The sequence below is a fragment of the Chrysemys picta genome, chromosome 8 (assembly GCF_011386835.1).
Source record: "Chrysemys picta bellii isolate R12L10 chromosome 8, ASM1138683v2, whole genome shotgun sequence".
In the NCBI taxonomy this organism is placed as follows: domain Eukaryota; kingdom Metazoa; phylum Chordata; order Testudines; family Emydidae; genus Chrysemys; species Chrysemys picta.
The window spans coordinates 24,622,376-24,642,258 of NC_088798.1; the positions used below are offsets into that span (position 1 = coordinate 24,622,376).

General features: G+C 43.5%; 1 protein-coding gene and 1 long non-coding RNA gene across 4 annotated transcripts in view; one reads left to right on the plus strand and one right to left on the minus strand.

The window, feature by feature from the left end:
- AK5 (adenylate kinase 5) overlaps positions 1–19,883 on the plus strand; it is a 160,029-nt gene that overhangs the window by 16,867 nt on the left and 123,279 nt on the right. The window contains exon 6 of one of the 2 annotated variants that reach the window (XM_008171282.4): positions 12,116–12,307. The exons of the other annotated variant lie outside the window; for it this stretch is intronic. Coding sequence (XP_008169504.2) covers positions 12,116–12,307 — 192 coding nt within the window. The remainder of the gene's footprint in view (positions 1–12,115; positions 12,308–19,883) is intronic. 2 annotated transcript variants of the gene reach the window in all.
- Positions 321–7,827, minus strand: LOC122174558 (uncharacterized). 2 transcript variants are annotated; one of them, XR_010589994.1, is made up of 3 exons: positions 7,734–7,827; positions 3,943–4,011; positions 321–451 (listed from the first exon to the last, which is right to left on the minus strand). It is a non-coding gene; the product is annotated as an uncharacterized LOC122174558 (long non-coding RNA). The 2 variants fall into 2 exon arrangements; XR_006176586.2 differs by lacking the exon at positions 321–451 and adding an exon at positions 2,547–2,681.

The following is a 19,883-nucleotide window of genomic DNA, read 5'->3' on the forward strand; positions in this document are numbered from 1 at the left end:
GAAAACATGAACCAAAAAGCAAATAAAAAGAACCCCACATTTGTTCATGATTTTTTTGGAGACCTGTTCATTATTTTTGAATGCTTGAGGCTGTCAGTACTGCTGATTTAATTCTGGTTTGTCCCTTCTTTGAGCCTCAATAAATAAGTACCCTAAAAGCAGGCATTCCACTTTCCTTTAGATTGGCAAATATTGGAAAGTTATTTAAATTCCAAGCACATTTTGGAAAATGTTGAGGTGAAAGCGATTTACTTAGTATTAACCTGTCAGCTTGAAATCCAGCAAGTCACCTACAGGAGGAGCATGCTCATGCATGTTAAGTATCTTCAGCTCCAGTGACACCATAATGTGATGGCTCTGATTGGTGAGTTGAACTCAAATTGCCTATGAAGAAGAAACTGCAGCTTGACCTTCTCATCCAGTCTCTGAGGTGACAGTAGGTCTTTTCTTCCTAGGAAAACCACAGCTTAGCATTATATTTTTCAGTTAATTTCAATTACTTTTATTCCATTTTCATTCACTCATATATCACTCTTCCCTTCTGAGTTCAGCAGTTGTTGTTGTTTTTATCTCAGCAGGAGTAAATACATCCAAATCTGACTAGAATTTATTAACAGGTAGATATATCAATAATGAAATGAAATGTATGGTAGATATTGCAATTCATGGATATGTTAATGAAGAGTGTAGAGTTTAATTCCATGTTAAAATAAAGAGATTAATTTGTAAAGAATAAGTATTTTTAATTGTGTTGTGTGAGCTATATAATATGGATGAATTTGAGGAAATTAAATTTCAATCAAATATATACAATGTTCTTTTAAAGATGCCTCTGAGAACATGTAAATTCATTTCTACATGTGCTTTGCAAACCGGAAGATTGGAAGCCTTTTTGTTTTTCTTAATTTATAGAGAACCATTTTGTATGAATTAGGTTAACCTGTTAATTCCCAAATACATTTCCCCCAGGGAGGAGTCCATGCTCTCTCCTCAATGCTGGAGTAAAACAGGTTTTGTGCAGAGAACACTGTAGGAACTTGGGGAGAACTGAATTCTCCTCCTATACCACAGCAGACTCAGGGCAGCACTACAGATCCTCTAGGTCTGTTACTCAAATCCTTGGGCACGGATAGTAGCTGCAACCCTTATACAGTCCCACATTAGTGTTTGTGGCCACTAGTCCTGTTCTCTGTGCTGGGATTTGCAGAGCAGAACAATTACAACTCCACTATATCACAGATCTTTTATGACCATCCACTGATGGGTGAATTTCAATCTTAATGCCTATAGAGAAAAGAAAGGTACTAAGGCCTTGGCTACACTTACCCGCAAGTTCGACGGCTGGAAATCGAACTTCTGGGTTCGACTTACCGCGTCTAGTCTGGACGCGATAAGTCGAACCCGGAAGTGCTCGCCGTCGACTGCGGTACTCCAGCTCGCCGAGAGGAGTACCGCGGAGTCGACGGGGGAGCCTGCCTGCCGAGTGTGGACCAAGGTAAGTTCGAACTAATTCGAACTAAGGTACTTCGAACTCCTTAGTTCGAATTAGGGGGGTAGTGTAGACCAAGCCTTAGTAAAAGGGGAAGGATGGTGAAAATTTTGTTCTTCAGAACAACTGAAGTTCTCTTGAATTCAACCATGCTGTTATTTATCTAAGATGAAAGTGCCTCCTCCTGCTGTTTGGTGCATTCCGGTTCATTCCAACAGCTACACACCCACCACTACCCGCAACCCCTCCCACAAAGTGTTATGAGCCAGATTCTCTACTCCTGCGAAACAAATCCATCTTTTCCTATCTCATCTGTCACCCCTAAAATAAATCCATTGCCCAGAAAGTAAATCTTCCTTTCCCTCTCAAAAATCTATGTATCTTCCCCCTCTTGCCTGATCCTCTCCTGTTTTTCCCCATTCCTAAAACTCCATCTCAAATAGCTCACTACCCCCACAAATTCAACTGTTTATCTCCTCTTGGCACCACCGTTTTATCCTTTGTCCCTGGCTGCTCAAGCCCCAAAATACTATTTCCTAATGGACTAATACTTGACTAAAGGCATAAGCGTAGAGTAAATTGGTCTGTATGATCAGTAACACTTGCTTCCTAACTCCTATGTGCTGAGGCGGAGGGTTTTAACACACTGCCTGTGTGTCCTAGTTACCCTCCTTGAGGTGCCTGCTGCCCAGGAGTGAGAGTTACGCTGAGGGAGGAGCAAAAAGCAGAGCTGCTGACTATATGTTTGGGATGCTGATCTGCAGGGAGAAAGGCCAACTAGCAGGTAATGCTGTTGGCACTTGTTACTGAGGCCCTGATGACTGCGTCAAAGTCATAAGTAACAGAGTTCCCAGTCAGTGTATTCAGGATGATATTTAGAGGGTCAGCACACGGTTTATATACCATTTAAATCCCATTTAAGTTCCCTCTGCACAGGCATGAATTTCATGCTTAAATCACATGCATCTGAGAGAGAAGAGACCCTCCAGCTGGTGTGAAGATTTAAACCACTAGGCAATTGCCCCAACTCCCAGTCTAGGGCTAATCAGAATAAATACCTATATGAATGTTGGGGAAACAATTGTGTTACCCACGTAGCACCCACGTTATGAAAGACTGAAGTAAATTAGTAGCAAACCCCCGTCCAGCAGCATGCATCATTTGGCATAATTGGAAACACATTTTTGTTTTCCTAAAACAAAAAAGAAAAATTATGCAAATAGTCTAATGACCCGGCAGAGATGGGATTATACACAGCAGATCAGTAATTATCATGGGGAGTAACAGCACAATGGACATAAAGTAACTTTATAGTAACCTTTATTAGTGTAATTAGAGTTAAATGCACTATTAATCCAATGATGAGTGTGCATGAAAGATCAATTACGTTTTCTCATGAGTATCCAGTAGAATGTACCAGGAATTAAGAAATGAAGCAAATTAGTGATATTTTCTTTTTTTCTTTTTCTTTTTTGTCTAATGAGGAAAAAAGAGAGTTTAATCATCTAATTTTCTAGCTGGCAACTATTGCAATCTGAGTAATAAGAGGAGACATGAAAAATACCTCCAGAGATTACAAAGCCTCCCTGTCATTTACACTGGCTTTATTCCAGTAATACCATTGCCTTCAATAGATTTACTTCCAATTTACACTGGTTTAAGTAGGAGGTGACTCAGACTAAAAGAGAATTGGATTTGCTCACCAGAAATTTTTATTATAAAAGATAAGAGGACTGGCACCATTCTGCACCCCCTTGTTGTGTTTAGAGTTGAAACTGTATGTTCTTTGCTTAGTTTAAAACTCAACAAGAAAGTAATCTATAGTAGAATACCTACTGCCTACACACGGCCAGAATTTCTCCTCTGCTGAGCTCCACTGAGTGGGGGTTGGGGAGCCAATTCCAGCTCCCTGACCATGAGGGCCAGTCTATGCCAGTAAGATTTAGAACAACCCCTGATTGTTCTAATTTACACCACTGGCATGGGGCCTCCAATGGATTCTACATCAATGGAGGAAAGGTGTAGTGGAATTCAAACCCACGACAGCCACATCCCACTCAACATGCCCCACCTTTCCTAGACACTTCACCTATCCCAGGAACAGGAGGAGCTGACGCAGGAACCACCTCTACCAGCTTTATGTTAGTGGGAGGTCCCCTGTGGCAGGGGAACTCCCTGCTGGACATTTATGGCCAGAACATGGCACTGTGGTGCAGTGCAAAGGGGTTGGATATCAAGTAGGTTTTAGATTTGGGTAATATTTATAACAAAATTACTATGAACATAGGCAGTCGCTTCTCGTTCCTACCATCTACCAAAGGAAAATACATGCAAATTCTCACAGTTTGGTCCTTTAACAATTCCTCCCACCCTTTAGTTCAGAGAATTCAAGCATTGTGATTCTAGTTACTCCCTGCCTGTTCCAGCACCCATTCAGATCAATGGAGTCTTACCATTAACTTTAAAAGGCTTTGGATCGGGACTCATGTGAGTAAGATGCCTTTCCCCGTACTCTTCCGAACCTGCATAAGAGAAAGCATGGAATACAAATATATGACATATATGAAAGCTATACAAGTAGCATGTGTTTTACATATTGGTCCTAAGAGTTCATGTACTGACTCATGTATGAATTAGTATGGCCCCTTTCATATGCTACAGTTCATATACGTGTGTAACATTAATAATCATAGAAATGTAGGACTGAAAGAATCTAGATAGGTCATCTAGTCCAGTCCTCTGCACTCAAGCAGGACTAAGTATTATCTAGACAATTCCTGATAGGCGTTTGTCTAACCTGTATTTAAAAACATCCAATGATGGAGATTCCACAATCTCCTTAGGTAATTTGTTCCAGTGCTTAATTACTCTTACATTAGTTATCTGTGTATATAAAATATGTATGTTCTTTCTACATGGATGGCCCTTAATTTTAACAACAAATGTAGAAAGGATAATTTGTGAGCACTGAATCAGTCTGGGTCTTTACTACCTCGATGCACAGTCTAGGCACGTATCATGAAGTATTAATCCACTGGAAACATAAGGCTTTGCAAACGTAGCAGCATTTGTTCAACTCTGGAAATAGTTCAAGTGGTTAATTCTTCGCATGTTCCTTGTAAAAAATTAACTCCCCTCCCCCCGCCTTAACTTTCACATCAGTTTTTAACTACATTTTCTTCAATCTTTTAAGTTTTTCTTTTTACTGTGACAGCTGCTTTGGGAGCCAAGACACTTCATATTTTTTTTTCAGCTTCATGGGAGAGAGGCGCAGGATGTTGATAAATTGGGGAGAGTTCAGAGAAGAGCCATGAGAATGATTACAGAATTAGAAAGCATGCCTTAGCAATAGACTCAAGGAGCACAGTCTATTTAACTCAACAGAAGAGAAGATTAAGGGGTGACTTGATTACATATTACCTACATGTGGAACAAATGTTTAATAGCGGGCTCTTCAATCTAGCAGAGAAAAATGTAACACAATCCAATGGTTGGAAGCTGAAACTAAACTAGAAATAAGGTGTGAATTTTTAACAGAGACCAATTAACCAGTGGAACAATTTACCAAGAGTCATGTTGGATTTTTCCTCTCTGACAATTTTTAGATCAAGTCTGGATGTTTTTCTAAAAGATATGCCCTATGAATTATTCTGGGGAAGTTCTATGGCTTGTGCTATATAGGAGGTCAGACTAGATGATCACAATGGTCACCTTCTGGCCTCAGGATCTATGAATCTATTAAAACAGGAAACAGAAAATGTATTTAGTCTTTTCAGCCATAGTTCCCTTCTGGGATTTCCTTTGTATTCCTCAGAGGAATGGAGAGTGGGGCTCATCTCCCTATGATGGGCAATGGGGCGTGACTCACAACTTTTGCAGTTCCCCAAGGGATACAGGACTAACCATATGGAAGCCCTCTGCCTTCTTACTGCCTGAGGGTCCCATTTCTTGGAGCCAGACAGTTGGTATCTACTCACCTATGATTTCTAAAGATGGGTAGTGAGTGTAAAGCTAAGAGATGACAAGAAGAATGGGTTCCTGACTGTATCTGCATCCCTCTTGCTCCTTGCCTGTGCACAGATTGCTGGATCTACAGAACACTATCCTTGACTCCCAAAAGAAGAGTATTAGGGGAAGCACTGGTATGGAGATGATGGGTTTTTCTTTCTGTGCAGGGCAGGAGAGATCTGCATGTGGAGGATCACTTCTGCATGCTAATCCTCAGAATACAATCTGTCCCCTAGTTAGGAAATTCAAAGCGATGTACTTTTGAATGGATCTTAACAGCAGGCTGATTTTCAACTGAATTATAACCACTTTTGAAAAAACCTTTGTTGCGAAAACATTTTCCATACTAATTTTTATGTAAGGGACCTATATCTATCGCCAGTGAATTATTCCCACACATCTCTGTGTCCACAGTAATTTATCACATCCCTACTTCATATGCACACCCTTGAAGCCATAGCTGATGCATACTCTTGAAGATATAGCTGTGGCTGAGGTTAAGTGGTAAACAGGAAACACAGGGCTTCATGAAGAAAAGAAATGCAGTCATCACTAATATTTGGAGTGTTTTGTACTTTTCCCATACAAATTATATCTGCATATAAGAAAGAAGTTATCTTTTTGTGAACAACACTTATTGCACCTAAACACCAGGGAGAAATGCTAATAAACATAAATTTTGTAGCACAGTTTTTCAACTGCTTTCTGACTGAACATTTGTAGTCTACCGATGAGGGGTATTAATGCAGCCATCACAAAAATTAGAATCTATTGGGTCGGCCCACCACATATGTTAACATCTAATATAATCTTGAATCACTATTTCCTTTTAAGAAACCTTTTAGAGAATAGCTTGATTTGACAATAGGCTTCACGTGTTAAGAATTTTAAACTACTATTTGGACTGACATTTTCTCTGGGTGGATGATATGTGTTTCCAAGCATAAAAGCCAAGGCTTCAGGATAAACAGCTTCAGCTACTGGGTTTCTGGTGTTAACAGCATGACGCTTACTACACTATTACTGTTGTTAGTAAAAAAAACATTAATAACAATACTTAGCACTTTTATAGTGCTTTATATTTTAAAAAGCAATGTGCAAACAATTCTTCCTCACAGCACTCACTGTGATGTACCCTCTTTTTATCCTAATTTTAAAACTTGGAAGAGAAAACTAAGACCCAGAATGTGTCTTTCCATTGACTCTAAAGGGAACTGGCCCCTCACAATCAGCCCAGTTTGTGTGGTGGGGCCACAGCATTTGCCAGCCCATGGGCAGCTCTCCTTTGTTAGGAGAGTTGCCATTGGTCAATCTAGTGTTTCTTATAAGCACTGAGATTGACTAGTGAGTGTGGGGGGAGGGGGAGAAACAGGGGCTGCTCACAAAATGTGGTGCCAGGCAGAGGGCATCTTCCTGCTTTGCCCTCTATGCCACTACACAGTCCTACACTCTCCCCATTTTTCCTTGGGAGCTATTGGTTTCCTGGGGAATCTGTTTCTTGTTGCTCACTCTGTGTGTGATTTTATGCTGTATGTAAGCGGGGGAATGGTCCCGCTATTGTGGGGAACTTTCCTGGCATCTGCACTACCCCGGTGAAGTGGGCTACTGAAAGGATCTGAGTCCTCGATCCCACTTCCTTTACCCAGAGGCCTCCCTGCCCTTGAGGACCCCCATTCCACTCTCCTGTCTGGCAGAGTCCTCGTAAACCCCGACAAGGCTGGGCCCAGGATTCCTGGGGGGCTCGACCCCCAACCCTGCTGTGGTCACCCAGGACAGGGGCTACGGTGTCCCTACTCCGGGGTTCTCTCTTTGCACTGGGCACCTCCCTGACCCACTGATCATTTCATACAATTTAAAGCAAATACAAGTTGTTTAATTAACAATTAATTTTAAAAAAGAATAAGGAAAAATGGGAAAGGTTAAAGGAAAACACATCACCCTGCTCTGAGGCAGGGAACATCACAAACAGTCTCTGGAACGTCAGGGCAGTTCACAGTCTGTTCCTTGTAGGTCCCAGGCTCCTTCTCAGGCCCCGGCTGTGCTGCAGAGACGCTGTGGGTCGGACACTTGTTCGGGAGGGGGCCACACGCTCTCAGGCTCTAGGACCCAGCGTCGCCCCTGCCCTGTCACGGTTACGATCCCCCTCCAAGTCTGGCCTGCAGAGCCTCTTGGCTGAGGTGTCTCCCTGCGCTGGGCCCACTGCCCAGGGTCCCCCTCACGCTCCCCAGTTGCTCACCGCAGCCAGCTCCGGACTGCTCCAGCTCCAGCTCCACTCTGCCTCAGCTCAGCTGCTGCTGCTGCTCTGCCTCCAGCTCCCTGGGCTGCTTGTCTGGCCTCTCTGGCTCTGGTTGCTGCAGCTCTGCTCCCAGGGCAGGTCTGCTCTCTCTGGGCTGTGCTCTGGCTTTGGGGCTGCAGCTCTGCTCCCAGCAGCTTAACTCAGGCCCCTGCTCTCTCCTTAGCTCGGCCCCACTCTGTCTGACCCAGGCCATTCCAGTTCACACGGAGGACGGGACCCCCCCCGGCCTCCTGATTCTCTGATTAGCCTGCCCGCCCTGTCAATCAGGCTGACCTGGAGCGTTGGCCTCTCCCCATTGCCCCTGGGGACTGTCAGTCTCAGGCTCCTGATTTGCCACTGACCCTTCCCCTTTTAGTGCTGGGAGCTAACCAACCAAAACACCCCCACTGAATGTTAGTAAGGGGAGTCCCCTTACATATACATGAGGTTAAGGCAGAATATTGCAGTCACTGCACTTGAGCAGCCCTGATGGTGGCCTCATGCAGCGGAAAGCATGGGGTTACTGACATTGGCTAGGCCTTAGAACAGCTGCAGGCCTTGATAAGCCCAGGCTACATTAGGATGCTGTGGATTGGAGTACTGAAAGTGGGGAAAAACCTGTGACAATATGGGGAGGCTATGGCCTTTTGCCCACCTTTCTTCACTTCTGCCAGGACAGGTGGCCATCAGGAGATATGCTGTGTAAGTTAAAAGTTAGCCACAATTTTATTTACTTGTCCAAAATACTATATTGTCTCTGTCCATACTGGCCCTCTGATATTCTCAGTGGAAACTGGATCAGGCCTTAGTTGACTTGCATAAGGTTGGTTAGCAAGTACAAGATGGTGGCAGAGCCAGAATTAGAACAGTGGAGGTCCTGGATACCAATAATATGCTCACTAGGGCCGGCTCTAGGCACCAGCAAAACAAGCGGGTGCTTGGGGTGGCACATTTTTAGGGGCGGCATGGCCGGCGCCAGAATGCCGCCCCTAAAAATGTGCCCCGGCCACCCTAGCTCACCTCCGCTGCTGCCGCTCGCGCACCGTGGCGCCCGAAACAGCTGATTCGGGCGCTGCTGCTCGCCCTCCCTCCCAGGCTCTCAATCCTCGGAGGGAGGGGGAGATCCCGAGCAGCCGCGGCGCGCGCGTGCCGCTTCTCCCCCTCCCTCCTAGGCTTGAGAGCCTGGGGGGAGGTGGCAGGGCTGGGGATTTGGGGAAGGGGCGGAGTTGAGGCAGGTCCGGGGGTGGGGTAAGAAAAAAACCGAGGGGGGGCGGCCAAAATTGTTGCTGCTTGGGGCAGCAAAAATCCTAGAGCCGGCCCTGAAGCTCACCCCACTAGATGACACTCCTTTTCCACCAGGCATCCTATAGCCATACGGTTCCATGACTTGGAACACTTTGAAATACATAGTACTTTTCCTCCAATGGTGAGTAAATCTCATGTTGTAAATTGGGTTTATTTACTATTATATGCCCATTAAAACCCCACAACTTCTGGTTCTTCTTCATATCCCTGCTTAACAACAACCACCTGAATTTAACACAGCTGTTTTTACCAGAATGCTGTTGCACAGAAGTCTAACACAGAAATTAACTTTTCATAGGATGTGTTGGGAGTAATGATGTTCTTTGAATTCAGCTGTCACAATTAATTTGGCTTGTGATTATAGGGTGTGTGGAAGGGACAGAAGAACCTAGTTAACTACACAATTAAAATAGCTTGAAAAAATATGAAATTTTATTTTATTGGAGTTGGGGTACCTGCCTTGGACTTGGGGGAGGGAAGTAGGGAAAGGATTGGCAGTTTTCTACCTGAGTCAGCTATGTCAAAGTTTTAAAAATAAAAATATAAATTATTCCATAAGCTAATGGAAAAATGCTGTTAAAATGACCAAAACTAATATTGCTAATTGATTTGCATTCAGAATAGCTCTCATCACTTCAACAGAGATCAGTCTGTACCAAACAATCATTAGATTTGACTGTATTTAGTCATTCAGTTCCAATCCCCCACCTGGCAACTCCATGGTACAAAGAATGATTTCATTATCTTTAAACTTTTCCAATAATCATCTAGTTTAGTCCACTGTAGTGCTGGTGATGCCTCAGCTTCCCTTGACATTTTTTCTTCTATCTTACTGTTATTAATAGTCCTAAAAATGTTCCTATTATCTAGTCTGAGTTTCCCCTTTTGTACTTCCTAGGTTCTGTGCCGTTGACTTGTTGCATGATGACCATAGGCTAGTGATTTGGGCTCAAATTCTGAAATGTTTACATCAATTTTGGGTGCCTCAATTTTAATTTTTTTGATGGTGAGCCGCTGTTGCTTCCATTGACTTCTTCTGGGGTTGCAGGAGCTCAGCATCCCTGAAAAAACAGGTCAAAGATGTTTAGAATTGGATACCCAAAAACAGAAGCATGCATAACTAGAGGCCACTTTTCAAAATTTGTTTCTTGACCTCTCCACAAAACCCACTTGTAAAATAGTGACAGAACTTCTGTACTGAACCTCATATGGGTGTGTCAGCCTAATTCATGTGTCAGCCTAAGCACTTCACAATTCTGAGATGGGAGGTGCTACCATAGATAAAGTGTTACTGACTACAGTAGCTTACTTATGAATGATTATACTAATAAACATGTTACTTTAGGTATGTAAATCATTCCCTGTCCACATTTTAATAATTCTTAACGATACCTCTTTAATGTTACTAAACATTACCTTATTTAGATAGTGCAGACAAAGTCAATTTATACATAGGTAACTTTATGGGAAATAATCTGTGTACCTTGCACTCTTGACCATTAACTATTATATTATCATATATTTTACACACACAATACAGAGAAGTTAAAATTTTGGCAATGAATTTTAGGGACATCAGAAATAAATGTATGTGGGAATGCACACAACCCTTTTGTAATCTGTAGTCAGATGGAGATGTGCACTGTATAATAGAGTTTATTTTTATCCAGCTTCCTTAACAGTCAGAAACATCACACATTCTGAAAGGCTAAAGAGAAAAAGAAAGATTTAAAGAGAAGCAACTTGCTTTGTTACAGAAAGAGGAGAATGTTCAAGATAGATGGAGCAGAACAACCGAACAAGGGCTTGAATCAAGGCAGGGTCCAGTCAGTCTTGTGAAATAGCACAGCTTAAGTAGGGTTGCTGAGCATGATGCTTTGGATTCACAGTCCAATGAGAATCAGTAAACTGAGGAGAATGGATGTTGTAGGCTGGGGGAACATCAAGAATATCGGGTAACATTTTCAAAAGCACCTAAGTGGTTTAGGAGCCTAAGTCCCATCAACTTTCAGTAGGATTCAGCATCTAAGCCACTTATGTGCTTTTGACATTTTTTCCCCCACTGTATTTATCAGATGGAATAAAGCAATGAACAGTGGGCTCTGAAGACCTCTGCTTCATGAGAACTTTTAGGAGATTTTCTATGAATGGTTATCATGGCTCTGCTGGTCTTACTTATTCTGTGAGCATCTCTCTTACTTGAGAAACTTCTGGTTGATAACAGAAGTAACTAAAAGTCCATGAAGAGCTTTGAAAATCATAAGGACAATTTAAATTGAATTGTGAGATGGCTAGAATTTGAGGAACCATTGGGTTGATATGGTCTCACATCCAGCTGCAGCTGAGTCATCTGGCTATAGAATTCTGCACTCTGTAAACTTTAGTGCATGAGGACTTAAGGAACAGGAAAAGATTTAGGGAAAACTGATTGCAATAGTCAAGTCAGGGTTAGGAAACATCTAGAGATGGAAATATGCTGACGAACAGACAAAAGAAAGATGAGAAAAGAAGAACATTCTGAATCAAGAATAACTGGATGATACTATCATCATTTTACTATAAGGAAACTGAGCCATGGAAAAATAAAAGACTGTCCTTAAGTTACAGAGGAAGTTTATAGTGGATCTGGGAACAGAAATCAGGTCTTCTGTCTTCTGGCTCTGCACCCTAGTAAACTCTATAGTGACTGTTGAATTTTAAATGCCATCTTATTGAATAAATTATTTACTTTTGGAAACTACACAGGGGTTTCCTGTGGAATATGGGATACTTATATATTTTGATTTTTTTTAAGATCTAAATTTTAGTTACAATGTACTGAAACCTTTTAGTAATAAAAACGTGACAATCATGTCTATATATAAAGTAGCCTGCAAAGTCAACTGAGAATTACTGAGTTTGTCAAAGTCAGCAAGCTGCTCAGAAATAATATATGCAAGGATAGCATATTTAAGACATACATGAAAAGGTTACTGTTGTTTATGGCTGTTCTGTATAGTTTACTAAATCACAGTCTTTTTGGATAATCCTCACTACAGATCTGCACTCCAGATTTGGTGGTGTTTCTGGCCTGTTCCAATCAGCGGCTGAAAGAAAGGTTATTGAAACGTGCTGAACAGCAAGGGAGACCTGATGATAACCTCAAAGCCACTCAAAGACGACTTATTAATTTCAAGCAGAATGCTGTTCCACTGGTCAAATATTTCCAGGAAAAGGGGCTAATCATCACAGTAAGTCATTTAGCCATCAATATATGCACCTGATAAACAAATGTATGGCTGTAGTTGAACTCAGGAGCTTGTACCTGGTACTCTGCATTCTCTTCGCTTTATAATAGTGAGTCTGAGTCAAATTCTGCTCTGATTATTAGAGTGAGCATGCTAAAATTAGAATGGAGCCATGGCAGCACAAATGGCAGGAGAGGCTTAGCCACCCTAAGTAGGTACGGTCAGAGATGTACATAAAGGAAGTAGCCTCTCCTGCCACTCATGCCCATGCAGAAATACTATTTTTAGCACAGTAGCTCAATCAGAGCTAGCATGGATAAATCTCAAGCTAAAAATTAATCCCCAGTTTAAAGTGTAGACACACCCTTAATTTGATGTAGACTCTATAGCAGTGTAAGCTCAGACAGAAATTATATAGCTGCTGTGGAGCATAGTTTCTCTAAAGAGCATTAATGTGTATGAAGTGAAATTCAACCCAGTGCAGACAGCAAGTGACCACTTAAGCCCCACTTCAACCTTTCACTCAGGGCAGAAATTGTTCTTAGGGCCTTGAATTTCATCCAAGGAAACAAAACCAAAAAACTATGAAGCTTAAATTACTGTTTCAAGGTTACAATGTCATGCATTGCGAACACCTTTGGAATTCTGTGTCTTGAAAATATCAGAGAAATGATATTTGATTCCATTGATTGTGGGACCAGATCCTCAGCTGGAGTAAACCAGCATAGATCTTCTGAATTCAATGAGCATTATTAATTTACACCAGTAGAGGATTTGGCCATTAAAGTGTAAGCTCTTCAGACAAGTCACATCCTGTTTATAATGTACCACATAAATTTATGGTGCTATATAAATGATAATTTTTAAAACTTTGGAGGCCAGGAAGATCTGGCATAAATTGGTCCTTTTTGCAAATCAGTATGAATAGTGATCTCTGCAATATGCTGGAAAAGAGAATCCATCTTTGCACGCTAAACAAGTTGCATATGTAAGTGCAGCCAGAAGGTTTAATTAGTGCAAGCAGGGTTATAAAGTACTGCAAACGTATTTCAAGCTTATCACCTGCATCACCACAAGTAAGATAGATTATGACAGCTTTAATAAGGGGATGATTAATTTATTTTTTGCTTGGTAAAATGTCAGTAGATCTAACAGAGGAATTGAATAACAATGCAGATCCTGAGTATGAAAACAGATGAGCTTTAAGATGAATACCTCTAGTTACTATAAAGGGATACGGTGACGGTGCAGGACTCACCCCTGCAACACCTCCTGCTGGTCATCTCAGGGAATTAGCTCTTTCCAGCACAGAGCGCCCTCTGCAGGCCAGTGTCCTGCTGCCACCGGCCCCCGTGTCGCTCCCAGGACCCGGTGCCCCTTGTCTTTGGGGTGCTGCCCTCAGGCAATATCCCTGCAGATTCAGGGTCTCCCCACCTAGGGGAACCCCCAACCCTTTATACGCACCTTTCCTCAGTCGTGGGCTACTGCCAGTCACCATCTAGCCCCCGCTCACTGGGGCGGGCTGCAGTATAAAAGCCACTCATCATAGGCAAGGGGGGTTTGGACCTGCTGCCTCTGCCTACCTGTGGGCTGCCCCCTGCAACCACAGTACCTAATTGGCCTTCCACTAGGCCACTGCCTGGGGGGTTTCCAGGCCAGAGCTCCGCAGCTCCCTTAGCCTTCCCCCAGCCCTGCTCCACTCCAGGTACCTTCTCTCAGCTCCCTGCAGCCAGGTCCCTCCCTCTCAAAGCTAGAGAGAGTCTCTTTCTGGCTTCTGGCCCCAGCCCTCTTACAAGGGCCAGCTGGGCCCACATTAAGCCAGCCTTGGCCTGATTGGGGCATGGCCCCCAGCTGAGGCAGCTTTCCCCACTCAGCCCCGCTTTTCCTTCCCGGCCACAGCCCTCTCCCCAGGCTGTTTTAAGCCTTTTAAGGCAAGAGCGGGTGACCACCCCGCTACAGATACTTAAAAAAAACTTTAGGAAAAGTGCAGAATAAGCAGAGAGGCTGATCTGGTTTTAGAATCTACAACTGAGAATTCACAATACACTTGAAGGAGTACTGTATAAAATATTGACAAGTATATTTCTCCAACTCGTTTATCTTCGGTTGTATTTGACATCTTTCATAGTCCAGTTGTAAATAGTAATTCACTGCTGTAGGTAAGGAATCTAGATAGTGCAGTTAGACTCAGGGACGGCTCCAGGCACCAGCCCAGGAAGCTTGTGCTTGGGGCGGCAGATTCTAAGGGGCGGCATTTCCTCCAATCCTTTTTTTTTTTGCTTCACCGCTTTGGCCGCCCCGCAGGTTTTTTTTTCTTTTTGGTTTGCCGCTTCAGCCGCCCTGTAGGGGGCGGAGGAGGGGAGCACCCTGCTGGGAGCGGGCTGCGCGCTCCGTCTGCCCCAGCCGGTGCCAGGTCTGCAGCAAGCCTGGCAGGAAAGCCCGCATCCTTCCCTCCCCGCCGACCGGAGCCCTGGCTAAAGGAAGCCCTGCCTGCCCACCTTCTCTCTCTCCCCCCCGCTCCCTCCCCCTCCCCCCTGGGAGTCCCCCTGCACCTTGCCTGCGGCTGTCCTGCAGGTTTTTTTTTTGTTTGTTTGTTTTTTTTGCTTCGCTGTTCCAGCCGCCCCACAGGGTTTTTTTTTATTTTTTGCTTGGGGCAGCAAAAAAGCCAGAGCCGGCCCTGGTTAGACTAATAATTGTTCTGTTTATTTCTCTCTTACGACTTAGTCCTGCAAACGCTAACAGGTTTAGCAAGCACTAGCTAGTCTAGGGTGAAATCCTGGCCCCACTGATGAGAATGGCAAGTCCCCCATTGACTTCAGTGAGGTCAGGATTTCACCCTGAGTGCTTCCTACTATGAGTGGTCTCACTGAAGTCAATGGGACTACTCAGAGTGGCTAAATTACGACCGATGAATTATGAGCTCTGCCTGGTAGTAAGAGTTTGGAAGACTGACCCTTAAGAGAAAAACTGGGATTATATAATGTATCGTGTACTACCTCTTTTGGAAAGGTCTGTAAATCATACAGATAATTTTTCCTGTCATTATAAATATGACTGTCTTTTTAATACTATGTGCTAATCAGATTCAAAAATGTCAAAAATATCCTTAAATTGCAAACTAGACATGGTATGACAAGGATAGTCAATTATTTTTTTGTCAAGGTCCAAATTTTTTGGTCAAGGTATAGTCAAGGTTCAGACTCCAGAGAAAATAATAAAACAACAACAATAATGGTAAGTAAATAAAAAGATTTGATTAAAAATAAAAAGATGTTTTGAAGACCATTTTTTATTTCAGAAGGTGGAGAAAGCTACTAGGGGGCAGGCTGTTCTAGATTTGATTTTGACAGATAGGGAGGAACTGGTTGAGCATTTGAAAGTGGAAAGCCACTAGGGTGAAAGTGATAATGAAATGGTAGAGTTCATGATTCTAAGGCATGGTCGGAGGGAAAACTGCACAATAAAGATAATGGATTTCAAGAAGGCAGTCTTTAGCAATCTCAGGGAGTTTGGTATGTAAGATCACATGGGAAGCAACTCTAAGGCCTGGTCCCCACTTAGTCCGGACTTCGGACTAAGGTACGCAAATTCAGCTACGTTAATAACGTAGCTGAATTCGAAGTACCTTAGTCCGGACTTACCGCGGTCCAGACGCGGCAGGAAGTCTCCCCCCGTCGACGCCGCGTACTCCTCTCGGCGAGCTGGAGTACCGGCGCCGACTGTGAGCACTTCCGGGATCGATCCGGGATCGATTTATCACGTCTTAACCAGACGCGATAAATCGATCACAGAACATCGATGGCGTGCCGCCGGACCAGCCGGTAAGTGAAGACTAGGCCTAAGGGGAAAACAGTTCAAGAGAGTTGACAGTTTTTCAAAGAGACATTATTATGGGCACAAGAGCAAACAATCCCACTGCGTAGGAAAGATAGGAAGTATGTCAAGAGACTACCCTGGCTTAACCAGGAGATCTTCAATGGATCTGAAACTCAAAAGAGTCCTACAAAAAGTGGAAACTAGGTCAAATTACAAAGAATGAATATAAACAAACCATACAAGTATGTAGAAAAATTAGAAAAGGACAAGGCACAAAACAAAATTAAACGAGCTAGAGACATAAAGGGTAACAAGAAAACATTCTACAAAAACATTAAAAACAAGAGGAAGACCAAGGACAGGGAGGCCCATTCCTCAATGAGGGGAGAAAAACAATAACAGAAAATGTGGAAATGGCAGAAGTGCCAAATTACTTTTTTGTTTCAGTTTTCACCAAAAGATTAGCAGCGACTGGACATCAAACATATTGAATGCCAGTGAAAATTAGGTAGGATCAGAGGTTAAAATAGAGAAAGAACAAGCTAAAAATTACCTAGACAAGTTAGATATATTCAAGTCACCAGGACCTGATGAAATATATCCAAGAATACTCAAGGAGCTGACTGAGGAGAGATCTGAGCCATTAGTGATCATCTTCAAAAAGTCATGGAAGAAGGAAGAGATTCCAGGGGACTGGAAAGGGGCAAATATAGTGCCCATCTCTAAAAAGGGAAATAAAGACAACCTGGGGAATTACAGACCAGTCAGCTTAACTTCTATACCCAGAAAGATAATGGAGCAAATAATTAAGCAATCAGTTTGCAAGTACCTAAAATAGAATAAGGTGATAAGTTACAGTCAGCATGGATTTGTCAAAAACAAATCATGTCAAACCAACCTAATAGCTTTCTTTGACGGAGTAACAAGCCCTGTGGATAGTGGGGGAAGTGGTATATCTTGACTGTAGTAAGGCTTGTGATACTGTCTCACATGACCTTCTCATAAACTAGGGAAACACAACCTAGATGGAGCGACTATAAAGTGGGTGCATAACTGGTTGGAAAACCATCCCCAGAGAGTAGTTATCAGTGGTTCACCGTCAAACTGGAAGGCTCATATCAAGTGAGGTCCTGGAGGAATCAGTTCTGGATCCGGTTCTGTTCAATATCTTCATGAATGATTTAAATAATGGCATAGAGAGTACACTTATAAAGTTTGTGGATGATACCAAGCTGGGAAGGATTGCAAGTGCTTTGGAGGATAGGATCAAAATTCAAATTGATCCGGACAAACTGGAGAAATGGTCTGAAGTAAATAGGATGAAATTCAATAAGGACAAATGCAAAGTATCCACTTAGGAAGAAACAATCAATTGCACAAATACAAAATGGGAAATGACTGCCTAGGAAGGAGTACTGCAGAAGGGATCTGGAGGTCATAGTGGATCACAAGCTAAATATGAGTCAGCAGTGTAACACTGTTTCAAAAAAGAGCAAACTTCATTCTGGGATGCATTAGCAGGAATGTTGTAAGCAAGACACGAGAAGTAATTCTTCTGCTCTACCCCACACTGATTAGGCCTCAACTGGAGTATCATGTCCAGTTCTGGATGCCACATTTCAGGAAAGATGTTGACAAAGTAGAGAATGCCCAGAGAAGAGCAACAAAAATGATGAAAGGTCTGATTAGTCTGAAAAAAGAAAAGATTGAAAGGGGACATCATAACAGCTGTGGTGAGCCGCGGCGGACCGTCCACCTGCCTGTGATGCGGAGGGCCCGCCAAGAGCAGCCCCCTGCCCAGAGCAGGTGGAGAGTCCGTGACTCCCCACAGCTGCCCATGCAGCTCTTATCATGGCTGGTCTGCAGCTCCGAGACCCCACCCCTAGGCCAGAGCCAGGTCGGGGAGAGCCACATGGGCAGCTGTGGTGAGCTGGTGTGGAGTGGTGGACCCTCCACCTGCCCTGGTCTGGGCGGGGAGCTTGGGGGATGGGGATACAGGCTGGGGGCTGCTCTCAGCCCCTCTTGCACCACGGGCAGGTGTAAGGTCCGCGTGGCTCCCATAACTGCCCAGGCTCCTCGCCCAGGCTCCATGGTGGCCTGGCCAGGGGGATAGGACCTTGGGGGGAAGAGAAAGGAAAGGGGGTGGGGTCCACCCTGGCAAAAAGTGGGAGGGCTATGCCCCCCCTGACCTCCCATTTCCGGCACCACTGGATAACAGTTTTCAAGTACATAAAAGGTTGTTACAAGGAGGAGGGAGAAAAATTCCTCTCAACCTCTGAGGATCGGACAAGAAGCAATAGGCTTAAATTGCAGCAAGGGCGGTTTAGGTTGGACATTAGGAAAAACTTCCTAACTGTCAGGGTGGTTAAGCACTGGAATAAATTACCTAGGGAGGTTGTGGAATCTCCATCATTGTCTAACCTGCTCTTAAAAATCTCCAAACACCTGTCAGGAGTGGTCTAGATAATACTTAGTCCTGCCATGAGTTCAGAGAACTGGACTAGATGACCTCTCGAGATCACTTCCAGTCCTATGATTCTGTGATTTTAGGGTCCATTCAAAAGTTTCTGGTGCTTCAGATGTGGCCTGCAGACCACCCATTAACTACTCCTGTGGTATGATATTACCACTAATAATGTACTTCCAAGATTTTGTATTTTTCAGTCTGTCAGTTGAAAAGTCAATGGGATTACTTTAGTTTTCCCTTTTAGAATTTCTGTTATAAATAATTTTATATTGACCCATCACTACTCATTGCTAATCCAATATAGCAAATTTTAGGATAGGATGAGACCATCCAAGGTTGTCCCTTTCATTGATCTATAGTGCTCACAAAATTGCCTATAAATATATTTGAAGATACAAATCATGTAGCTAACTTGTTATTAAAGTAATATATATTATTTCCTCTCCATGAATGAAGTTCATTTATGATGTAGAGGGGCTTGCTGGGTCCACTATAGACATGTAGCCACAGTTTCAGTTTCCCTTGAACTCTGGGTAGATTCTCCCTCCATCCAAACCAAAACTCCAACCTCAAAGGGACTGCACTGGAACCCCATAGCTTGACCACATATTTAAAGGGGGTGAATTTCACTAATCACCTCTGCTTATTGTTCTATGCATAAGCATGGTACAGGAGAGTTGAATTTTACCTTATGTGACAGACCCAGACCAGTGGGGTACAGGAGTCTGGTAGAAGGCAAATATACTGGTCACTGGATGAGTAGTTTTCTGTTCCCTGAGTGACCAGAGAAGGGGCTGTACTAGAGTAATCAGGAAGGCAGGCAGTTAAGGCAGGCAGGCTAATTAGGACACCTGGAGCCAATTAAGAAGAAGCTTCTAGACTCAAGGCAGGCTAATCAGGGCACCTGGGTTTTAAAAGGAGCTCACTTCATTTTGTGGTGTGAGTGTGAGTAGCTAGGAGCAAGAGGCCCAAGGAGCTGAGAAGGTGTGTTGCTGGAGGACTGAGGAGCACAAGCGTTATCAGACATCAGGAGGAAGGTGTTTGGAGGAGGCCATGGGGAAGTAGCCCAGGGAGTTGTAGCTATCATGCAGCTGTTACAGGAGGCACTATAGACAGCTGCAGTCCACAGGGCCCTGGTCTGGAACCCGGAGTAGAGGGTGGGCCTGGGTTCCCCCCAAACCTCCCAATTGACCTGGACTGTGGGTTCTTCCAGAGGGGAAGGTCTTTGGGCTGTTCCCCAACCCACAAGGCAAGAAAATTGCCAATAAGCGTAGGACCCACGAAGATAGAGAAGGA